Below are 17,874 nucleotides of genomic sequence, written 5' to 3'. Positions count from 1 at the left end.
AATCTAGTCCCTGGGCTGGAGAGTTAAGGGTTGGAGTGGGGTATGCCAACCATACTCTGTAACAGGTAGGGACTGAGGATGCTGAGAGAACCTGGAGACCAGTGTCTGCTTTGATATATTAATAAACATCTTAGTTTTCCTTTTGTCCTGGGGGATCAGGGGTGGGGGGTGGGGGATTGAGACTTGATAGTCACTCCCACAGCCCATGAAGCCCAAAGGAACCTTGTTAGGGCAGAGGTGATGGCAGGAGTGTGTTGGGATGAGGATCAACATGATGCTCGTGCTATCCGATGGAGACAGGAGTTGATGTCCATGGTGAAGGATTGTCATTGCTAAGCAGGAGAGTGGCATGCTAAGGCTCTTCACTGTTTCTCCAACCCATTTTCCTGTTCATTGTCCCTGTGAAGCTGTCAGAATAAATGTCCCAGAATATCGGGGATTGGTAAACAGACTGATGGGGAAAGTTACCTCAGGGCAGCTCCATTTCTGGAATGTCATTGTCCATTCAGTTTTGCCTTCATGATTCTTTGCTGCTTGCTAGGCTGGGTGATGATCCAGAAAGTATATTTAAAACAGTGTTTTTACTTCTTTCCAGGGAGAATTTAGGTTCGAATAATCTAACCTGCCTTTCCCTGGAAATTCAAGCCTTTGTTGTGTTTATAAGCAACAGCATCCTCATTATGCTTAATTTTACTGAGGCAGGCTAGAGATGGACCATGTGCTGGCTAGTTTTGCGTCAACTCGGTACAAGCTAGAGTTGTTTTTGAAGATGGACATCAGTGGAGAAAACTATCCCACTAGACTAGCCTCTGGAAAAGCCTGTGACACATTTTCTTGCTTGAATATTGATGTGGGAGGTTCCAGTTCATGTGCATGGTGTCACAGTTGGGCTGATGGTCCTGGATAGTATAAGAAAGGAAGGTGAACAAGCCAATAAGCAGCACCCCTCTCCAACTTCTGGTCCAGTTCCTGCCTCCAGGTCCTTTCCTGGCTTCCCCCAGTGATGACTTATAAACTATAAATGAGATAAACCCTTTCCTGTCCAAGTAGCTTTTGGTCATGTTATTTTATCACAGCAATAGAAACCCTAATCAATTTGGACTTAATTAAATATCCTGGGATTTCTGTCAGTCTGGGTAGCTGAGTGATGATATAGGGAAGTCTTTGCTCCCCAATCTGTGAGAATTATGGATAGCAACTGACGAATGCTATACATAAAATACCTTATTTTGCTGAGGCATAAGATTTTGGGGGTTAATTTTTATGGTATCATAGCCTTTCCTATACTGACCAATATGCAGAATGGAGGCTGAGGCACTCTCTCTCTCTCTCTCTCTCTCTCTCTCTCTCTCTCTCTCTCTCTCTCATTTAAATCCCAAATGTTGCCCCCTCCTGGCCCCCCATCCCAGAGTCTTCACCCTATCCTCCCTCCCCTTCACCTCTAAGAGGATGTTCTTTCCCTGGGCATCCCTCTTCTCTGGGGCATCAAGTCTCTACAAGATTAGGTGCATCCTTTCCCAGTGAGGGTAGACAGGGCAGTCCTTTGCTATGTATGTGCCGGGGGGCGGGGGGGGGGGCGGTGCTTGGACCAGTCTGTGTATGTTCTTTGGTTGGTGGCTTAGTCCCTGAGAGCTTCTAGAGGCCCAGGTTAGTTGTCATTGTTAGTCTTCCTATGGGGTTGCCAGCCCTTCAGCTTCTTCAATCCTTCCTTTAACTCTTCCATAGGGGTCCCTGACCTCAGTCAAATGGTTGACTGTAAATCTGCATCTGTCTCAGTCAGCTGCTGATAGAGCCTGTCAGGGGACAGTAATGCTAGGCTACTGTCTATAAGCACATAGCATCAGTAATAGTGCCTGCCCATGGGATGGATCCCAAGTTTGTCTGGTCACTAGATGGCCATTTCTTCTGTCTCTGATCCATTTTTGTCCCTGCATTCTATTAGATGGGAACAATTCTGGATCAAAACTTTTGAAGGTGGATTGGTGACCCCATCCCTCCACTGGGGGACCTTTCTATCTACTGGAGGTGGTCTCTTCTGGTTCCCCACTATTGGGCATTTTGGCTAAGGTCACCTGAAGTGGAAACTTCTGGTTTCTTTGGAAAGGCAATTATGTCAAAAGATGTTTCCCTGAAGCAGCCACAGATAAAAGGGTGTTTTTCTAACTCAGACACATGAAGGACTGTTTTGCTGAAAGGACACACGATGAAGGATTCTTTACTAACAACATGCATGTATTGGTTTGCCTTACATTACAGTGCTGAGCTCCACTTGTCACTCCTGCTGATTCTTCTTACTCAGCAGAGACTTGGCTGTTTCTGCTACATCATGCCACTGCTGCTGATTTGTGTTTGCTATCCTGATACTACTGACCTGGACTGCTGTTGTATTCGTGAAGTATTTGTGAGTGAATTGAGCTGATGCTGCTGCTGATTCCTGTGAACTGAAGTTTCCTGACAACACAGATTGGATTTGCTCCAAAGAACAATTTCCAAATAGGTCCACTTCCCCTGTATTCTAATAATCTTTCTTTCCCACTATCTCTGGTGGGTGGTGGGCTAAAAGTGAGGTTAAAGCATTTAAGAATTCATACTAAAAGTAGGATTTGATAAATCTAAGTCTACAGTCACCTTCATTGAGTCCTGGGAGCTTCTCACATCCTAGGTCTCTGGGACTCTCTAGAAGTTCCCCTCACCCCACCCCCACTGCTGCATATTTCCATTCATTCTCCTGACCCTCTGGGCTTCTCTCCTGTTTCCCTCCATACCTGATACAGCCTCCTTTCCCTTCCCCCTCCTATCTCCCACCTAGGTCCTTCCCTCCCTCCCTCTGCCTCCAGTGATTGTTCCCCCTTCTAAGTGGGGTTGAAGCATCCTCACTTGGGCCAACCTTCTTGTTAAACTTCTGAGGGTCTATGGGGCATAGCATGGGTATTCTGTACTTTTTGGCTAATATTCATTTATCAGTGAGTACATACCATGCATGTCCTTTTGGGTCTGGCTTACCTCTCATAGGATATTTTCTTAGTTCCATCCATTTGCCTGCAAAATTCATGATGTCCTTATTTTTAATAGCTAGATAGTATTCCATTGTGTAAATGAACCACATTTTCTGTATTCATTCTTTTGTTGAGGGACATCTAGGTTGCTTCCAGTTTCTGGCTACTATGAATAAGGCTGGTATGAACATAATGAAGCATGAGGACACATATGTTTAACATAGAATCTCTCAGCTGAGTATTGATCTGTACTGGGTGTTTATGTTGTAACAATGAATCAATGCCAAAGATCCACAGTGTGTTTCCTAGAACCTGTAGGAATGTCAGGGAGTGAGCAAAGGTCCATTGGAAGCATGGCAGCTGCAGGGCTGTAAGGGTTTGTGGAGGCTTTAGAACTGTGATGTGTAATAGACATTATGTTTGAACTATTGGTGATTTATTTGGTGTTGATTAATCTTTTAGGTCCTTTAGATATGCTACTGATAAATCTTTGTATTCAAATATGTGTTATCAACATAAAATGCTTGAGGAAAGCCATGCAATGGAGCCTCTTGCTTCTGTTCTTTGAGAAACAGTTGGATTTTGTCTAATGAGACAAGTTTGGACTTGTTTTGGTTGAATCCCAGTGGAGGGATAAGGACACTAACCTATGCACAAAACTTTTGGCCCAATATTTGTCCTGTTTAAAAGCAAGGCAAGGACAAAGATGGAGCAGAGAAGGAATGGCCAACCAATACCTGGCCAAACTTGAGACCTATCACATGGGTAAGCACCAATTCCTGAAACTATTAATGATACTCTGTTATGCTTGTAGACAGGAGCCTAGCATAACTGTTCTCTGATAGGCTCCACCCAGCAGCTAATTGAAACAGATGCAGACACCCACAGCCAAACATTAGATGAAGGTGGAACTCTTATGGAAGAGTTGGGGTAAGGATTGAAGGGCCTGAAGGGGATACAAACTCCACAGGAAGACCAACAGAGCCAATTAACCTAGACCCTTGTCTCAGAGACAGAGCCACCAACCAAAGAGCATACACCATGACGTGAGTGGAGGGAGGCACCTAGGGCCCCCCTCCTCCCCCAGCCCCCCGTAACACATATATAGCAGATGTGATGCTTGGTCTTTGTGTGGGTCCAAAAAAACTGGAGTGGAATTGGGGAGTTATCCCAAAAGCTGTAGTCTGGGTGTGGAATCTGTTCCCCAACAGGGCTGCCTTGTCTGACCTCAGTGGGAAAGAATGTTCCTAATCTTGCAGAGACTTAATAGGATGAGGGGCTGATGTCCAGAGGAGGGACCACCCTCTCAGAGGAGGGGGTATGGGGGAGGGACTCTGTGAAGGGAGGACTGGGAGGGGCAGTGTTTGGGATGTAAGCAAGCAATCAAGCAAGCCAACAAATACATACGAGAAACTGTTGACTAGACTATATAATGTGAGATAGAACCATAAAAGAGCCCACTTTGCCGTGAGGATCACCTTCATAAGTGCTCTATAAAATCTCTCTGTCCCATCTCTCCCTGACATTTTGAGCAAATGCACAGCTTTAGAGCTATTTTGGGTGATGAAAAAAAAAAAGTACAGTCAAACTCCATTTCAAATGGATGTTTTGCTCCCAGTGTTGGGGATTAAACCAAAAGCCTTGCACATGCTAGGCAACCACTTACCACAGAGATGAATTCCCAAGACTTCAGGCTGCATTTCGGTGAACAAGGTCAAACTCTATTGAACCAATGGGAAAAAATAGAAATGGTCTCACAGAGGAGCAGGGATCAAGAAAGGTAGGTAACCAAGTTCATTCCTAAAAACAAGTCATAGGGGCCACCTCCCCAAGAAGCACTGCTGACACTGTAGTATATGCTCTCATAACCTCAGGGCTCTCAACAGTCACCTCTGTCATGTTCAAGATGTGATGTACTTTATGATTCATAGGCAAAAGCAACCAGTTGACAGAGCCTTTGATCCACACTCCTATGTGTTAGGATCAGGGAACAGGGATTGGGAATACCTGCCCCTCTTGGTTCAGCAGAACAAGACAGGATAGTTTCTTCTAATAGAAAGGATATCTAAGGGGCTGGAGAGATAGCTCGGAAGTTAAGAACACTTATTGCTCTTGTAAAGGACCCAGGTTCTGTTCCCAGTACTCACATGGTGGCTAATCTGTAACTCCAATCCAAGGCCCTGTCACCAGGCACACGTGTGGTAGACATACATGCAGGGAAAACATTCATGCACAGAAAACAGAAATAAATATTTGAAAGAATATTTTAAAATGCTTCACAACTCCAAAAAGAGTTGTTCTGTAGAAGCTGATAAGTCCTATGAAAGCAACATTGACACCAACATACCCTGCTATTTAGTTTGCAAACACTTTCTGCTTTCTCCGTTTTTAAGAATTATCGCTTATAATTCCATGCTAGCACTAAGTTATTGGTGAATTTTCTATCAATATCCATATAGTGACTACATGGATTTATTTCTTTTTGTTGCTTTACCAGTTGACATTTAGAGAAAATGAATGCACAGTGGATCAGGTGTTCTGACTATATTTTCATAATATTTACTCTTGGTCAATGCTTCCTTCCCATGTTTTCTTCTCTCTCCCTTGTCTCCTGCCCACTATTCATACTTAAACCCTTCCACCTCCAGGATTCCTCTTTCCACTTTTGAATCACATGAGTTCAACTAGAGAACATAGACCTACAGTCACCCTCCCTCAAAACCTCTTTCCCCTATTTCATGGACTCCTTTCTAGTTTCGTAATGTGGGGGGGTTGAATAGGTATGGCCCTCAATAGACTCGTGTGTGTGAATGCTTGGCCTGTGGGGAGTGGCACTATTAGGAGGTGTGGTATTGTTGGAGTAAGTGTGGCCTTATTGAGGACAAGTGTTACTGTGGAGGTGGGTCATGAGGTTTCCTATATGCCCAGGCTACTCCCAATGCAGCACACAGTCTCCCGATACTTGGATCAGGATATTAGAAAGCATGGCTCTCTTCACCTAATATAATGATTTTCAGATCCATCCATATTTCTTTCTCATCAGTTGCATGTATGGATAAATGCTGATTTTATTTCAGAATCCTAGCAGTATGCTGGAGAGTGCTCCTGCCATGTGGGGTAAGGATGAAATGGCACAGAGAGGTCATCTTACATAGCCTGTTTCACCTTAGCACACTTATTTTACTTTTAAACGTTTATAACTATGAGATCAGAAACAAACACAGAACTATAAAGTATTAACGACTAATTCTACAAAAGTTCATAATGTGAATCCCTAAAGCATCCTTGGGTAAGTTTCTGGCTTCTTTCGCTTAGTGATACCCCAATTATGGCTTTTATTTTTCTAATACCCACCCCTGTTTCTCTTTCCCTTGCCTTATCTTCTTGGTTGAAATTGAATGAAAATCTCAATTGTAATAGTAGACTCTTATGTTGTAACCTCAACTTCAAAGGAAAGGAAAGGTTTTGTGTGTGTGTGTATGGTGTGCAAATGTATGTGGTATATGCTCACATCATGTACATGTGTGCAAGCTTCTCTGTGTGAGTGAATGCCAGAAGAAAATATTAGTGTCTAGATCTGTCACTGCCCATCTTATTCCTTTGAGGAGTCTTTGACTGACCCTGGAGATGAGGTGGCAGTCAGTAAACCCTATAGATCCTCCTGTTTCTGCCATGGACAGTGATGGTGTTACAGGCATGCACATAGCCATGCACAGCTATCTTTATGTGGGTGCTGGGATCTGAAATCAGAACCTCATTCTTGCAAACAAGCATTCATACACACTGAGCTATTTCTCAAGCCCCAAAAAGAAAGATTTAAGTGTTTATCATGAACCATAAAGTTTGGTCCAGTTTTAATGGATATTAATGCAATCAGGAAATTATCTATTATTTGAAGGCCACCAAGAGTTTGAACCATGAACAGCTATTGAATTTTCTCATATGCTTTTTCTGCATCTGACACATGCCTTCCAGCACTCGGGAGGCAGAGGCAGGCAGATTTCTGAGTTCCAGGCCAGCCTGGTCTACAAAGTGAGTTCCAGGACAGCCAGGGCTATACAGTGAAACCCTGTCTCAAAAAACCAAAAAAAAAAAAAAAAAAAAAAAGATAGTTTGTAACCTTGAACTCAGAAATCTGCCTGCCTCTGCCTCCTGATGCTGGAATTAAAGGTTTGCACCACCACGTCCGGCAAGATACTAACTTTTTAAAAGGATTTCACAAGTCACCTCAGGAATAGGACAGACAGATGTGGTTTTTGTTTTCTTTCATATTCTTAATTTTCGGACTTCTCACATGTGATGGAATATAAAAATTCAAAGGCACTTTAGAACTTGCCTAACATTACACTTAGCTCATGAATCATCTCTACAGCATCTTCAGAATATGGCTGTTCACCTGTCTCTGCTCTAGCATATGCAGGGGTGGAAACTGTGCTGCCCATTAATTCTCTTCTTGATAGATATTTCTTATGTTGAACTGAGATACACCTCAGTGTCATTCATGCTTAGCACCCAGCTTTTCCACATGGAACACAGAGAACTAATAATCCTAAGGGATTTGTAGAGGCAGTGTGCTTGTTGGGGTTCATATAGCCTTCAGGACCGTGCAGATCTGGGTTCAGCTTCCGGCTTAGCTATTAATGAGACAGGTGAACCTGAGTATTGTAGAAGATTATTCAACAGTCATAAAATGCTTTCCATCCCCAAAGGCTCCCTCTTTACAACAACATCTCACCTTAGGGGTAAAATCTATTTCTCCTTATATGTAGATCAGCTTTGGACTCGATTGGCCAGTAAAATGTATAGAAAGTGATATTGAAAGAATTCAGAAACCTAGCTCTTAGAGAACTTTGCTATCTGTGCCTGGGTCCTTTTGGGATATTTCTCTGAGTATGTTACATAATACTGAGTATGTCACATAAAAGCCTAGCCTGTACCTGTCTGGCTGGTAGGAAGTCCTGCAATCCTCTGAGAGGGGCATGAGGATTATAGGAAAGATGGAAAAGAAGACTCAGAGACAAAGGTTAGAAATGAGGAGGGCTGTCCAGTCTTGAGTTTAATTCTCTTAGGCTTTATATACCTTACAGTATGGTGGGAAACAAAGTCACAAGCCAGCAGAGACAATGGATGATGTACATTTGATATCTGTACCCATCCAGAAGCCTTCCTATTCCTGCTGTTCCTTCCTCCAAGATTAACAGAACATTTAGCCCCTTGCCTTGAAGTTCAAGTGTATCCCCTCTTATTGTAGACCCTGGTCTGACTTGACTCTGCCTGACAGGCAGGCTTTCACAGAAGCAGGCAAGATGACTTCCCACAGTAGCCTCCTAGTGGTGAGAGAATGCCTGGAAGAGAAAAAGGCATTAAAGCCAGTAACCTGTATCTGCCCCAGACAGGACAGTGGGGTTATCTTGCACAGCCCAGCACAGATGGACTCTAGATGAACGTAGTGTCATGGGCAAATCCAGGGAAGACTGCCTGACGTTCAAATGTCCAAAACCATGGACTCACAAAACCATGGAGATTATAAATCTAGGCTGGCTCAAGCTGCTGACACACAGAAAAAGTGAACAAAGACAAGAGGTACTGAATTAAACATCCCGGGCTCCTTATCAAATAGGAGCAAATTTTTTTTTTAAAGACATGGCTACTAGTGAATATTAATTAATATAAACTATGTTGAGCTGGTTACTCAATTAATATAAATTATGTTGAGTTGGATAGTGGGATAACAGTGTGTCTGGTACATTGTTAGTGCCCGCACGCTTTTAAAGCTTTCATTTCCTATTGGTTTTTAGCTTCCATGCTAAGTCCTGCTATTTATTTATTTTCCCGTGGGCATTCTCTGTTTGAGTCAGCTTCCTGGCAGTGTCTATGCTGGCTTCCTCCTAATCACATCCCTTTGACTAGTGCCCCAAATTGAAAATAGCTCTCCTAAAATAATACAATAGGTACCACCTGATCACTGTCTGCTAAGGCAATAATTTTTTGAAAACTCAGGCATTTTCTCTTGTCTTATATGTAGTTTGATGCTGATTCCAATTCTGCCTGCTCCAACTTAAAGAGCTGTGAAACCAGGCCTCTTCTTTTGAACCACTGCAGATTCCCCCTCCCTCTCCCACCCTCCCACCCCCCACCCCCACCCCCACCCCCTGGAACTTAAATGTAGTGCTTCATCTTTAACTTGTGGGAACTTCAATTTTGTTTTGTTTTGTTTTTCTTCACTTGATTCTTCCAGTTATATGATTATAACCTTCACATCTTCAAATACTCTTCATTAAAAATGTTAAGAGTTGGAGGAGAGATGGCTCACTAGTTAAGAATACTTCTAGAGGACCCCAGTTTGGGTCCCAAAAGCCTTATCAAATGAGTGACAACTGCCTGCAATTCTAGCTCCAGGGGATCCAAAGCCTCTGGACTCTTTGGAGACCTGCATTCATATATACATACTCATATACACACATGTGCATACACATAATTGAAAATAAGAAATATAAGTTAATGTTAAATAGGACAGGCAGGGAAGGAGCCCCAAGGCACAACGCTCAACACCTCTTTCACAACTAATCTAGCACAGAGATAAGTACATTTTATTAATAATTATATTATGGGTGCTGCTTTCCCGCACATTAGCTCCTTGATACAGGATCCAGTATGGCCAGTGGTAGTGTATGGCAATTTTATCTATGTGGTAGTATATATGAGTAGTGAAATTCTCTGCTAAAATTGATTCACTATATCTAATAATGTTCTACTGACAGTGTTTATGTATCAGCAAATATTATAACATGTAATGTCTCTTTGTTTATGGACTATGGTGAACATAAAATCATATCCTTCTTAGGGCAGTTGTCATGAACAAGACAATAAATCAACTTGTCTTTCAACACTTTTAGAAGTTAAAGGGGATGGCAGATTCTCTCTGAATTTTCAATGTGACCCGAATGCGAAAACATAATTGAAATCCTTTAGATGCTTTTATTTCTAGAAGGGAGTCTGTGTGCGAGAAAACCTGTCTCCCCGCCCCCCCGCCCCCCCCCCGCCCCCAGTGTAGCCATGGGGTTTACTTTGTTGAACACTTCTTCACCTTAGGTAGGAGAGGGGAATGGAGAATCCATCGCCTCCCTTCCCTGCGGTTCCTTTCTAGTTCATCGAGTCCCCCTAACTACTGAATGTGTTCACTACGTCCGGGATTTCTCCGGAGACGTGGCAGACACTAAGTGACAGCAAGTCAGAAACAGACTAGAAGCCCAACGGTTTCAGAGTTGAAGGGACGCACGGAGAAGTACCGGAGTTCACGAGCGGAATCAGACACATTCGCGCCTAATCTCAGTGATGCGCTTGCGCAGCTGGCGGAAAGGTTCCCCGCCCACCTCTCCGGTGTGCGGCTGCGCGCGGAGTGGCTGCCACCCGGAACCGCTGTGCTGAGCTCGCGCCACGTCTCTTCAGGGGGCCCCTCCCCGCTCCCTGCTGTCCCTGCTGTCGCTGCGCCGGAGCCTAGAGAGGACTAGGCCCAGAGCATCATGGTCCACGAGGCTCCACACGCTTCATCCTTCCAGATGCTGCTACAGCTGCTGCTTCTGCTCCTGCTCCGGGCCGAGCCACTGCGGAGCGCTGAGCTCACCTTCGAGCTGCCGGACAACGCCAAGCAATGCTTCCACGAAGAGGTGGAGCAGGGCGTGAAGTTCTCTCTGGATTACCAGGTGCGGCCCTAGCCGCGTCTCACTGGGGCTACTGGTGCGCCGCCATCCGGAGAGGCCAAGATTAGCCACCAAAGGCTGAGGGGGTCGGGGATAACCCCAGACCGGTTGACTTCTCCCTGAGAAGAAACGTTTGTATCTACCAGAGCCCTCCCGAAGTGGGCCAGGGGCATTGGGGAGTTAGGCAGGCTACAGGTGAGCGCCCAGGATGGGGGGGCCTGTTACTGCCCCCTGTCGCCCCCAGCAGAGTTGACCAGAATGACCTCCCCAGGTACCTTCTACTCCAAGAACATCAGTATTAATTAGCCGGACACCAGGTGGCAGTCCGTCCCAACTGTCACTTGGGCTGGGTGTCTTGAGGGTGCCTTAGCCAGCTGCATCCTTTACAGCAGGAGTTTGGGGTGAGATAATTGGAGTGATGAAGGGGTTTTTGGAAAGGAGGGTTCAGTGCAGACTTTGAACCCTTCCAGTGTATACATAAGGACAGTCACACACATTCCCTTCCCAATGGTGTGGCTATGTGGCTTGCCTCTTTGCTTACCATATGGCTCAACAAAGTCAGGTCTTGCACTTTGGTCTCCATGAACAGATCTCATAGCTAACAGTTGCTTTGGTAAAGGCTCTATCCCCTAGGCTTAATGAGTGGGCATAGGTTCAAAGGGATAAGTGACCACCATAAAGCAAGACCTCTAGAAATGAGGTGACACAGGCAGCCCAGTTGTGTACAATGAGCAAGCCCTTCTATGGTAGACGCTCTGAAGGTTACTTCTGCCGGCAATTCCATGTATGATGGAGTCACTGATGAGACTGCTCTCACATCTATGGAGGACATACAGTGTGTGTGTGTGTGTGTGCCTGCCTCAGCACAGGCAGCCTAAGAATAAGAGCAATATTCTTGGCTGGGCAGTGGTGACACAGGCCTTTAATCCCAGCACGTGGGAGGCAGAGGCAAGTGGATCTCTGAGTTCGAGGTCAGCCTGGTTTATAGAGTGAGTTCTAGGACAGCCAGGGCTATACAGGGAAACCCTGTCTCAAACAAAACAAAACAAAACAAAACAAAAACAACAACAACAAGAAAAAAAAAAAAAACAGCATGCTTGATGGATACCATGTGATCAGCCCCCACCCCCATCCCTGGAAGCCTTCATGTTCCAGACACCATGCCTTTTCCCTGATGAACTATGCCCTCAAATTTATTTGCGAGTCAAATAAATTTGAATTTATTTCCTTGAATTGCTTCTGTCCAATGTTTTGTCGTAATGTTAAGAAAAACACCGAGTGCCGTGGTCACTGCCTCTTAACTGCGTAAGCTCAGCAGGATGGGAAGCTTACATGGAGTCTGCATTGGAAAACGGTGAGGGTTAAATTACAGAATGCTTAGCGCGGTCCCCCTTATGGTCAGCATTTGAAAGCATTGCTTGCCTCCCCATCACTGCACCCTTTCTGTGGTTGTCAGGTTATCACTGGAGGCCACTACGATGTGGACTGCTACGTGGAAGACCCCAGGGGCAACGTCATCTACAGGGAGACCAAGAAGCAGTATGACAGCTTCACGTACAAGACGGAGGCCAAGGGCGTCTACCGGTTTTGCTTCAGTAATGAGTTCTCCACCTTCTCTCATAAGACCGTCTACTTTGACTTCCAAGTGGGTGATGAGCCCCCCATTCTCCCAGACATGGGGAACAGGGTCACGGCTCTCACTCAGGTGAGTGTGCGTGACCGTGACAGGACTAGGGGAACCCTCTCACTCTCAGCATGTTTCTGCTTTTTTTTTGTCCTTGCCCTAGCTGATGAACCGGAATCACCCTCTAGCTGTAAAAGACTCCATACCACTTCTGGTCTCCTGTTTGTAGCCAGAGCCCTCTCATAGCTAACACGTTTCCTCTCCACCCTTCCAACTCTCTCAGGTGTGGCACGTCTTCCAAAATTCTGTCATGTACCTGTCTGTGTGGGATATGCTCAGATGGTGACGATCAATGTCCTGCTTCAGGAGTGTGTTGGTGAGGGTCAGACCAGCTGCCATAACAAACTCATATGTCAGGGCCTAGCACACTGGGTTGTGCACTGCTCTCGGGCTAGTTTGGAAAAGGTTGGATGATGACTTGGGAATCCAGGCTCTGTGTGTATGTGTGTGTGTGTGTGTGTGTGTGTGTTTAATTCTCACTTCCTCTTCATATTCTCTTTTTCTCCCTCCCTTCCCTTTCCACTTTCCCTTTCTTGTTATCTCCCTATCTCTCCCTCTTTCCCTTCCTTTCTATTCTTTCTCTTTTTCTTTTTTTCTGAACTTGGGACCTTGCTTAGCACATACTCTACTACAGAACTTTGTCCTGAGTCTCAAGGCTCTTTCTCGCCATCCTTCTCCTTTCCCTCGGGCTTCAGTGTTCTCTGTCCCTGGATACCAAAAGAGGCAGAAATGAGAAAGGCACAGCTGTCCCTTCAAAGCCTTGGCCTGTGGTAATACACATAGCATGTCCACTCATGTCCCTTTGGTGACCACTTGTGTAGTAAGTCAGCACAGGGCGGCTACTAAGTACAATCTCTGAACAACAAACTCCCACTGTGGAAGAGAAGTTGCAGAAATTATGGAGGATGGGTAGTTTCCATTGACTCCCGTGGCTCTCAAGATTTTTGACTAACGTCAGCCTCCATCTGAGTTCTCCTTCTTTCTGTTCTCCCTCCCTCTTACATACAGGCTGGGCTTCCCAAGGGCCAGGCCACTGGTATCTATCTACCTTTATATTCTTGATACCTTGGTGTAGGCGGTGTGACACCAAATACTTGTCTTATGACTGATCACCATGGCCTGAGGAACCTGTAAGACAGGAATAACCATCTTATTTCTTGACCAAAGCCAGAATGTCTCAAATCTCGAAGGAGGCCAGTTTTTCCTCCTGTGTGCTCTCTGAGGAGACCATATGTGCTCTTTCTCTGTGGCTCATGTCCAGTTTCCTACCATCTCTGGGAGGTTAGGGAATGGAGTTTCATTGCCCAGTACAATATCTAGTATGTTCACTTGGCTGTTTAAATAGAAGTTAGAAGATCCAGCTGAAGGGAACTTCTGTTCTGTTGGTCATTGATGAAACCATGGAAGTTTAAGGAGTTCCTCGTGTACCAGTGGGAGAAAGTGAGAGAGAAAAAGGTTCATGCGTTAGAGCAACAGAGAAAGCCTTGCTTGGAGCTTCAGTTCCAGTGTGATTCTGTTGCAGTGAGGAGGACAGGTGGAATTTGTAAATTTCCTCTTTCACCACTCTGTTTTACTCCGTATTGTATGGTTCTCTTTTTACCCAGTGCCTGCTTTCCCACATCCCCTGAAGTAACTAACTGAAATGTTGTGGTAACAAGCTTTGTGGTAGACTAGTACCAATGGAGACCCCAGTAGATGGGGAGGTAGCATGCATTGAAGATAAGGGAGTGTTCTTCAGTGTGTGTCACTGTTGGTGACTTACTGCTTTGGGTAGGGTTTATGCCATGTGTCCTAATCATGTGCTGTGGTTGATATATGTCCCCCCAGCCCCAGAGGTTGGACTAGTGTTAAGCTAGGGCCAAGGGTTGGAGAAATTCCCACTCTGTGGATCCAGTGACCACTAAGTTTCCAAGTGTGCTGGGACAGAAATGAACTTAGAGAATGAATTTCTAACTTGGAGAACCAAAGGAGCCATTCCCTGGTGCTTAAAAACAAAGTACCTGTGGATTTATATAATTGAAAGCATGTGTGTTTGTACATGTTTGTACATACACATATGCACGTACACAGCCTGTGACTGAACACACACCACACACGTATGTGTCTTTATCCACCTTTCCTTCTAATGATCTCCTTTGTTCCTGAGTTCTCTGACTTTAAACTACCCCAGGCCCACTCCCATCCAGCATAGGGGCTTTCTTAGTGGGGATCTGCCTTCTTCTGCCAGTGCTGTGTCAACTGTAGGGCTCTCTGGAAGTAGAAAGTGAGGAGCAGCAATCCCATGTGAGCATCTGTGTGTATGTGCATGATTGTATGTTCACACGTGTTGTGTTTATACATGAAACTGTAGACATCTGCTATACAGTAGAAGTCTGGCATAATCCAGTCTAGTTCTTTTTTATATATATTTTTATTAGGTATTTTCCTCATTTACATTTCCAATGCTATCCCAAAAGTCCCCTATACCCTCCCCCCCACTCCCCTACCCACCCACTCCCACTTTTTGGCCCTGGTGTTCCCCTGTACGGGGGCATATAAAGTTTGCAAGTCTAATGGGCCTTTCTTTCCAGTGATGGCCGACTAGGCCATCTTTTGATACATATGCAGCTAGAGTCAAGAGCTCCGGGGTACTGGTTAGTTCATATCCACCTTTCCTTCTAATGATCTCCTTTGTTCTCTGACTTTAAACTACCCCAAGTCTAGTTCACACAGCTTGTTAGTTAGTTGAGTACCTCAAGCCGTTCATCTAGCCTTTTTGAGCTCAGTGTCTTTATCAGTAGGATAAGTAAGCTATGATCTGGCTGTCCTTGACTGTAGGTAGTGATCCAGTCTGTCAGGGCATCTCGAGGATTAAAGAAGATACACAGACTATGGCTTGCACACATAGGCTGATTCTGTTACTTATTAAACTTGTGTGATTGAATAAGTTGCTCTCTCTGAGCCCCCCTCCCCCGCCCCACGTTATCTGTACAATTGTGAAACCACATAAAGTGCTTAACACAGACCCCTCAGGGGCGCCAGGAATTTGCAGTAAACCTTGGCTGCTGGATTCTGCCCTGCCTGACTTAGGGTTAGCAACTGACTACTGTTTTCTTCCTGCCTAGATGGAATCTGCCTGTGTAACTATTCACGAGGCTCTGAAGACTGTGATTGACTCCCAGACACACTATCGACTGCGGGAGGCTCAGGACCGAGCCCGAGCTGAAGACCTTAATAGTCGAGTGTCCTACTGGTCTGTAGGAGAGACTATTGCCCTATTTGTGGTCAGCTTCAGCCAGGTGCTACTGCTGAAAAGCTTCTTTACAGAAAAGCGACCTGTTAACAGAGCGGTCCACTCCTAGCCTCGAAGTCCCACCTACAGCCCCTCACCCCTCCCGGGTCTCAGGTTCCTACAGGGCTGGTGGTGTGATACAGAGAAGAGGGAGAGCAGCAGGGAGACCAAAGGCGCACATATCTGATCTTTGCACTCCAACAACGGAAGCTCACAGAGCCCCAGTAATCTCATTGTATTGTGTGTGTAACATTGGCCAAAAATGTTTACGGGTCAACTTAGGGTTTGGTCACTATGGGAGGCCAGTGATCCAGCATCCAGTCTCTAGGAGAACTCCAAGTGCCTGGACCTCCAGGGCAGCTTAGGGTTCTGCCACTACTCCATGAGACATTGGTCATTAAGTGGTTGTGTCTTCTTCCATCTTGAGGAGAAAGGGACCCTGAGTTCTTGCCTTCCCTTCGTGGACCTCTCTATTCCTGAGGAAAGCTGGTCTAATCTGGAAACAGTAGGGTCAGACATACAACCAGGACCCAAATAGAGAGTGAGTGAGTGCCCTTGGTGATCTATGTCTCCTGGAGGCAGAACTGTGCTAATAAAATCCAAGACTGAGCACTCTGCAGTGGTGTGTGCCTCTATTTTTCTTAAAGGAGCTTCTAGCTTGATGTGGAGCATGGGTGTATATGTAAACAGTGTGAGAGAGAAAGTGGCTGGAGCTGTATGCAGTGTGGGGTAGAAATGTTGAGAGGAGCCCGAGGGAGTGGCAACAGGAAGACCCCTTCCCATGCCATCCATTCAGCAGCCTGCGCATACATGCTTTCCTCTGTGGCAACAAGTAAGCCCTGTGGCAACAAGTAAGCCCAACAAGTGCATGACCCGCTCCCTCATTTCCTGTTAACCAGACGCCATCTCTCAATTTAGGTGGCACCGTTGTATTTGTCCCAAAGTCCTTCTGGTTAGGAAGGAATTAATGGGTCTGGGAGGAAGACACGGTGTCCATCTAAAGGAAAGCTAGCAAGGAATGTGGCAATCCAAACTGACAGTAATACTCTGAGAAAGAAGGCCTTTGAGTCCTTTGAGAAGCTGGCTTGGAAACCTTACTCCTTAGCTTCACTGAAGGTAAGTTTGTTCTCTGTGTGCTTTTGGAAGTATTCTGTCGCTTATTTTGAATTGAAGTACTCTCTCTCTCTCTCTCTCTCTCTCTCTCTCTCTTTATATATATATATGTGTATATATATATATAAAGATTGTTTACTAAACTACAGGGCAGAGTGAGAAACACTAAAGTTTCATGTATCTGCTACCCAGATCGACAGCCAGTGTGGGTACCTCTGCCCTGATTGACAGAGCATACTCTTTTTGGTTCCGTTTTGTGGCAGTTCTTGCTACGTAGCTCAGGTTAGCCTCCAGCTCTCAGTCTTCCTGAGACCTGTTTTAACTGGTGTACACCACCACATCTAGTTTTAGTCTGTACTTATATGCTCCCTAGCTGCATGCCCCTTGCCAGGCTCAGCTTCCGTGGGAGCCACCAACGTGTACATAGTGTCCTTTCGGTCACCGGGGAGTCTGAGGAGTCAAGGTGATTGCTGTAATACAACTTTTCATATCAAATTTCATCGAGAGAGAATGTCCTCTAGTTTTTAGAAAAAAAAAAAAAAAAAACAAAAGAGAGAATTGCTAGCACTCCCTGCTCTATTAATATAATATTATTTAATTATCAAGAACAGAGACTAAGGGGGACACTGCCCCATTCGTTCAGTTTTGGATAATGTTTGCAGTGAAACTTACAGAGGTTTTTTTTTTTTTTTTCATTGTCTACCACATATTTTTGAGCATGTATATACTAACAAATTTAATAATTACCTAGTCCCAAAGACACAATTTTTAACCTGTCGAGTTAAACATTGTCAATGAAGCAGCATTTAAAATGAAAGACCATTAAATAGAGAAATCTAATAGGATACTGCAAATAAGAATGTCAAACATAGAGGAGTTGTGGTGCATAGGAGAGATGAGTTGGAATGTGAGTTTAGGGAGGAAAAGGAAAGATTGAAAATCTGAGCACATGCTGGGTAATGGCTCTCAAGTCCCGCTGATACCCTTGGATGCATCCAACAGTCATAACCACTAACGAATTAACGCCTAAATGGTGTCTTTCAGGGCCCTGTATTCCTTATGAAAGGTTTTAGATACAAACTTTAAAATGTTGGGGGATCCTGTGGTTCC

General features: G+C 45.0%; 1 protein-coding gene across 1 annotated transcript; it reads left to right on the top strand.

The window, feature by feature from the left end:
- Positions 1-10,392: 10,392 nt before the first annotated feature.
- On the top strand, positions 10,393-16,270 carry Tmed3 (transmembrane p24 trafficking protein 3). Its single transcript, XM_021172242.3, has 3 exons — positions 10,393-10,699; positions 12,153-12,401; positions 15,485-16,270. The coding sequence occupies exons 1-3, from the start codon at positions 10,520-10,522 to the stop codon at positions 15,719-15,721; spliced, it is 666 nt and encodes a 221-aa protein (XP_021027901.1). The 5' UTR covers positions 10,393-10,519; the 3' UTR covers positions 15,722-16,270.
- Positions 16,271-17,874: the final 1,604 nt, after the last annotated feature.

This window comes from Mus caroli, unplaced genomic scaffold, assembly GCF_978045245.1.
Source record: "Mus caroli unplaced genomic scaffold, Mus_caroli_1 scaffold_11, whole genome shotgun sequence".
Taxonomy (NCBI): Eukaryota; Metazoa; Chordata; class Mammalia; order Rodentia; family Muridae; genus Mus; species Mus caroli.
Note: the sequence above shows the minus strand (reverse complement) of the source record. Positions and strands in the feature narration are given on the sequence as shown.

Bases quoted from the DNA above. Each gene is read 5' to 3' on its own strand.
- Tmed3 (XM_021172242.3), top strand. From the start codon at position 10,520: ATGGTCCACGAGGCTCCACACGCTTCATCCTTCCAGATGCTGCTACAG. The intron at 10,700-12,152 runs GTGCGGCCCTAG...TGTGGTTGTCAG, and splicing joins AGTTCTCTCTGGATTACCAG to GTTATCACTGGAGGCCACTA. The intron at 12,402-15,484 runs GTGAGTGTGCGT...CTTCCTGCCTAG, and splicing joins GGGTCACGGCTCTCACTCAG to ATGGAATCTGCCTGTGTAAC.